The sequence below is a fragment of the Aotus nancymaae genome, unplaced genomic scaffold, assembly GCF_030222135.1.
Source record: "Aotus nancymaae isolate 86718 unplaced genomic scaffold, 86718_ANA_hifiasm-v0.15.2.pri h1tg000034l, whole genome shotgun sequence".
NCBI classification, from domain to species: domain Eukaryota; kingdom Metazoa; phylum Chordata; class Mammalia; order Primates; family Aotidae; genus Aotus; species Aotus nancymaae.
In genome coordinates, this window is record NW_026988448.1 from 1,403,063 (window position 1) to 1,408,834 (window position 5,772).

General features: G+C 47.8%; 1 protein-coding gene across 1 annotated transcript; it reads left to right on the forward strand.

Annotated features, from left to right (window-relative positions):
- Positions 1 to 1,415: 1,415 nt before the first annotated feature.
- On the forward strand, positions 1,416 to 4,986 carry LOC135277917 (transcription factor AP-2 gamma-like). Its single transcript, XM_064384094.1, has 3 exons — positions 1,416 to 1,440; positions 1,535 to 1,646; positions 4,488 to 4,986. The coding sequence occupies exons 1-3, from the start codon at positions 1,416 to 1,418 to the stop codon at positions 4,984 to 4,986; spliced, it is 636 nt and encodes a 211-aa protein (XP_064240164.1).
- The last annotated feature ends 786 nt before the right edge of the window (positions 4,987 to 5,772 follow it).

The following is a 5,772-nucleotide window of genomic DNA, read 5'->3' on the forward strand; positions in this document are numbered from 1 at the left end:
GCAGCACACTCAACCCACACAGCCCACACAGCACCCGCAGCCCACACAGCCCACACAGCCCACACCAGGACCCTCAGCCCACACAGCCCACACAGCCCATGCCAGGACCCTCAGCCCACACAGCCCACGCAGCACCCTCAGCCCACACAGCCCACACAGCCCACATCAGGACCCTCAGCCCACACAGCCCACACAGCACCCGCAGCCCACACAGCACCCTCAGCCCACACAGCACCCTCAGCCCACACAGCCCACACAGCACCCTCAGCCCACACAGCCCATACAGCCCACGCCAGGACCCTCAGTCCACGCAGCCCACGCAGCACCTGCAGCCCACACAACCCACATAGCCCACACAGCACAGCCCCTCACTGCAGACCTGCTGCCCTAGCTGGTTGAGGCCTGGTGCTCCCTCTCACATGGGCCACGCTTCAGACCCCACATCTGTGCTGTAGCCTGGAGTGCACTTGCCCCATGGTGTGAGAGGCATTTGTGGGCGACGCCTAGCACGGCACCTGCACTGGAAAATACTCAGTGCCTACTGGGGCTGTGTGGGCTCCAGGTGCTGTGTGGGCTGTGTGGGCTGCTGGTGCTGTGTGGGCTGTGGGTGCTATATGGGTTGTGTGGGCTGCAGGTGCTTTGTGGGCTGTGTGGGCTGCAGGTGCTGTGTGGGCTGTGTGGGCTGTGTGGGCTGAGGGTGCTGCATGGGCTGTGTGGGCTGTGGGTCCTGCCATGGGCTGTGTGGGCTGTGGGTGCTGTGTGGGCTGTGTGGGCTGTGGGTGCTGCGTGGGCTGTGTGGGCTGAGGGTCCTGGCATGGGCTGTGTGGGCTGCGGGTGCTGTGTGGGCTGTGGGTGCTGCATGGGCTGTGTGGGCTGTGGGTCCTGGCGTGGGCTGTGTGGGCTGTGGGTGCTGTGTGGGCTGTGTGGGCTGAGGGTCCTGGCATGGGCTGTGTGGGCTGCAGGTGCTGTGTGGGCTGTGGGTGCTGCATGGGCTGTGTGGGCTGTGGGTCCTGGCGTGGGCTGTGTGGGCTGTGTGGGCTGTGGGTGCTGCGTGGGCTGTGTGGGCTGAGGGTCCTGGCATGGGTTGTGCGGGCTGCAGGTGCTGTGTGGGCTGTGGGTGCTGCATGGGCTGTGTGGGCTGAGGGTCCTGGCGTGGGCTGTGTGGGCTGTGTGGGCTGAGGGTGCTGTGTGGGCTGTGTGGGCTGAGGGTCCTGGCATGGGTTGTGCGGGCTGCAGGTGCTGTGTGGGCTGTGGGTGCTGCATGGGCTGTGTGGGCTGAGGGTCCTGGCGTGGGCTGTGTGGGCACATTATCTCTGGAATCGTGCATTGTAGGAATAAATCACTTCGTGTTTGCACCTCCTCACACTTATGTGAAGATAAAACTTTAGTGCTTTAGGTTAAAAGGAGTCCTGCTGATGGAGCCTGGCTCTTTCCACTGTGGTCTGGGGAGCAGTTGCATGACAGTTTCCTGTGAAGGGCCAGGGACAGCACACTCAGGCTTCGGGGCCACATGGCCTCCACCCCCGCCTCTCAGCTCTGCAGCTGAAGCCTGAAAACAGCTGCAGCTGCCACTCACAAGGGGCAGCTCTGGGCAGGAAGCCACGTGCAAGTGGCCTCTGGGTGCGTCCCAGCCCACAGAAGGAGTGGTAGGTTCTGGCTGCTGTGCCACCTGTGAGGGATTCCCACGGGGAGGATGAATCCCGAGTGCTTCTCGCAGCCCGGCCTGTCTTACCTGACTCTCCTGCATGCAGGCTTTTTTTTTTTTTTTGAGACGGAGTTTCGCTCTTGTTACCCAGGCTGGAGTGCAATGGCACGATCTCGGCTCACTGCAACCTCCGTCTCCTGGGTTGGCTTTTTTTTTTTAAAGGAAAGAATAACTTTATTACAAGCATTTATCACCCAAGGTTGCCGTATTCAATGATATAAACATTGGTTCTGTTGGTGGAAAATGTTATGGCCATGGATAAATTTATTACTAAATTTATTCAGATCAGAGGGAAGGTAAAGCCTGTGTCTCCTTGCTCTTATCTTAGTCATGGGAAACGGAGGGGAGGCGGTCAGGGAGGCTCGATGGGCATCTTCCTGGGGCCCTGGAGAGGCATGACCGGCGGGAGGCAGTGACTTCCAGGCTGTGGTGTGAACCAGGATATTATCATCGGCACCACATGAGGCTCCGACGTCTACCCAGGCGGTGGAAAAGGATTTTTCAGCAGAGACTCAGCAGACCTGGAGCTTCAAAAGATTTAAAATCTCTTGAAATCGTGCTTTCCCAGCTACGTTGACCACGTTCATCCCTTCTGCAGCATGTGTGGGGCTGTCTCTGTAGCGGCCACAGGCCTGCTTCTGGACGTTCTGTTTTATTTTTTTTTAATTAATTAATTAATTTATTTATTTATTTTATGAAAGAAAGAAAGAGAAAGAGAAAGGGGGAGAGAGAACAGGAGTCTTGCTCTATTGCCCGGGCTGGAATGCAATCTAAAAATAGGCGTTAAAAACCTCTTTTATGCTGATAATTGTGTTTAACAGCGGAGACAGGAAGGAATAAGGGAAGAAAATAACAAACAAACAGCCAAGCAATATTTCATTTAAGTCTGTGAAATGCTATGCAAATGCTGAAGAGTGATTTACTTCCAATTATGTGGTCACTTTCAAAGTAGGTGTAATGTGATACTGAGAAAAATGTATGTTCTTTGGACCTGGGGTGGAGAATTCTATAAATATTCACTGAGTTTCCTTGTTCCAAGTCTGAGTTCTAATCATAGATGTCCCTATTAATTTTCTATCTCGTCGATTCGTCAAATATTAACAATGTGGTGTCAAAGTCTCCCGCTATTATTGTGCGGGAGTCCAGGTCTCTTTATAAGTCATTAAGAACTTGTCTTATGTATCTGGGGCTCCTGTATCAGGTGCATATATATTTATAATCATTGACTCCTGTTGTTGCATTGATCCTTTTACCATTATGTAATGTCCTTCGTTTCTTTTAGTCTTTGTTAGTATTAAAGTCTATTTTGTCAGAGATGAAAGTTACAACTCCTGTTTTTTTTTTTTTTTTTGCTCTCCATTTGATTGGTGAGTCTTCCTCCAATCCTTTATTTTGAGTCTTTGTGTGTCCTTGCTTATGAGATGGATCTGGATACAGCGTACTGATGGGTTTTGACTTTTTATTCAATTTGCCTGTCTGTGTCTTTGATTGGGGCATTTAATCCATTTAAATTTAGGATTAATCTTGATATTTGTGAGTTCAATATTGTCATTTAATGCTAGCTGGCTATTTTGCCCATTAGTTGATGTAGAGTCTTCATTATAGAGATACTCTTTATGTTTTGGTAAGTTTTTGGGATGACTGATACTGGTTGTTCCTTTCTGTTTGTAGTGCTTCTTTCAGAAGCTCTTGTAACGCAGGCCTGCTGGTGATGAAATCTCTGAGTGCTTGCTTGTTTGTGAAAAATTTTATTTTTCCTTCATTTATGCAGCTTAGTTTGGCTGGATATGAGATTCTGGGTTGAAAATTCTTTTCTTTGAGGATATTGAATATTGACCCCCACTCTCTTCTAGTTTGTAGGGTTTCTGCTGAGAGATCTGCTGTGAGTCTGATAGGCTTCCCTTTATGGGTAACGTGACCTTTCTCTCTAGCTGCTGTTAGAATTTTCTCCTTTATTTCAACCCTGGTGAATCTAACGATTATGTGTCTTTGGGTTGCTCTACTTGAGGAATATCTTTGTGGTGTTCTCTGGATTAGCTGGAGTTGAGTGTTGTCCTGCCTTACTAGGTTAGGAAAGTTTTCCTGAATAATATCCTGAAGAATATTTTCCAGCTTGGATTCATTCTCTTCATGACATTCAGGTACACCTATCAATTGTAAATTAGGTCTTTTCACATAGTCCCATATTTCTTGGAAACTTTGCTCATTCCTTTTTACTCTTTCTTCTCTAATCTTGTCTTCTCGTTTCATTTCATTAAGTTGGTCTTTGACCTCTGATATCCTTTCTTCTGCTTGATCAGTTCGACTGTTAAAACCTGTGCATACTTTGCAGAGTTCTCATATTGTGTTCTTCAGTTCCATTAATTCACTTATATTCTTCTCTAAATTGTCTATTCTCGTTATGATTTCTTCAAACCTTTTTTCCAGGTTCTTAGTTTCTCTACATTGGGCTAGAACATGTTCTTTTAACTCACAGAAGTTTCTTATTATCCACTTTCTGAAGCCTAATTCTGTTAATGGAACACACTCGTTCTCCATCAGGCCTTGTTCTCTTGTTGATGAGGAACTGTGATCACCCGTAGAAGGAGAGGCATTCTGATTTTGGGTATTCTCAGCCTTTTTACGCTGGTTTCTTCCCGTCATTGTAAATTTATCCAGCTGTCGTCTTTGTAATTACTGACTTTCAAATTAGGTCTCTGAGTGGACGTCAAACTTGATTCCCAGCGCCGGAATCTGAGCAACCCACTGCTCCAGCTAAAACAGCGGGTGACAGTGGCTGAAGTGCAAGGCGATTGTCCCCACCCGAATGCTTAAATGCCTCATTACTGGGAGGTGTTCTCAGAAGAGCCAGATCGAAAAATGGGGGCCGGTCTTTGCGGGAGAAATTGGACAAGATTGGATTGAATCTTCTGGCCAGGAGATGGAAAGCCGCTCATGTGACTCTCCTGACATCCTTAGTAGAAGGGGAAGCCGTACACTTGGCTAGGGACTTTGCCTACGTCTGTGAAGCCGAATTTCCTAGTAAACCAGTGGCAGAATATTTAACCAGGCCTCATCTGGGAGGACGAAATGAGGTGGCAACTAGGAAGAACATGCTACTGGCGGCCCACCTGATTACCCACGGGTTTGGCAGCCAGGCCATCTGTGCCGCGGTGTCTGCCCTGCAGAACTACATCAAAGCAGCCCTGGTTGTCATAGACAAATCCTACAGGAACCCCGGAGACCAGAGTCCAGCTGATTCTAACAAAACCCTGGAGAAAATGGAGACGCACAGGAAATAAAATTGGGACGAACAAAGCTTCGGAGAGTCGGGAAGGAACAGGACTGCAAGAATCCTTCTCCACCGCACAGACTGAGAACCCTCTTGGCCTGGGGGAAGAGTTTGTTACCTACCTTACTATTTAAAGGGCCTCCACTGGTTCCAGATCGGCAGCGATCACCCCCGCTCCTGGATTCCTTAGTTGTTTCTCTAGCGCTGAGCTATCTCCTAACTTTGGACCTATTATCAGAAGGTGACAAGTACTGGCTCTTTATTCACTAAGCTTTTATTTTTTTTGAACCCCATTCTTTCCTTCTCTGAAAGTGGTGCTACAAGTTTTAGAATCTTTTAAATACATTGCGTGGACTAACAGACCCACACACTTAGCCATTGAAATGTCAAATTGATGTGCTCTAGATCAACAGATCAACAATACCTTTTTTTTTTCAGTGTTAAGGTAAAGGCTGGTTTTTGTGTCTGCTAAATATTTACCTTGAAAAAAAGAAAAGTGTGTATCTAGCTTCTTCAGAGATCAGGTCCTCTGGTAGGAGGCAAAGGGTCTATCTGCTTAGCAACTAATTAATAGGTGGTATTTGACATACTCTAAACCCCGTATTCAAAGGGGGCCTTCTGGTTTTAGGAAACTTGTAGAAACCAAGCCTGCTGATGATTTTTTCCCTGTCCTTTTTTTAAAAAAAAAAAAAAAAAGAAAAAAACTTTGAAAGTTAACTCTTCAAATGGGAGGCTCTTTGAAATGACATGTTCCTTTAAGGTACTGAAGCTTTATTTGCATATTTATTTCAGATGT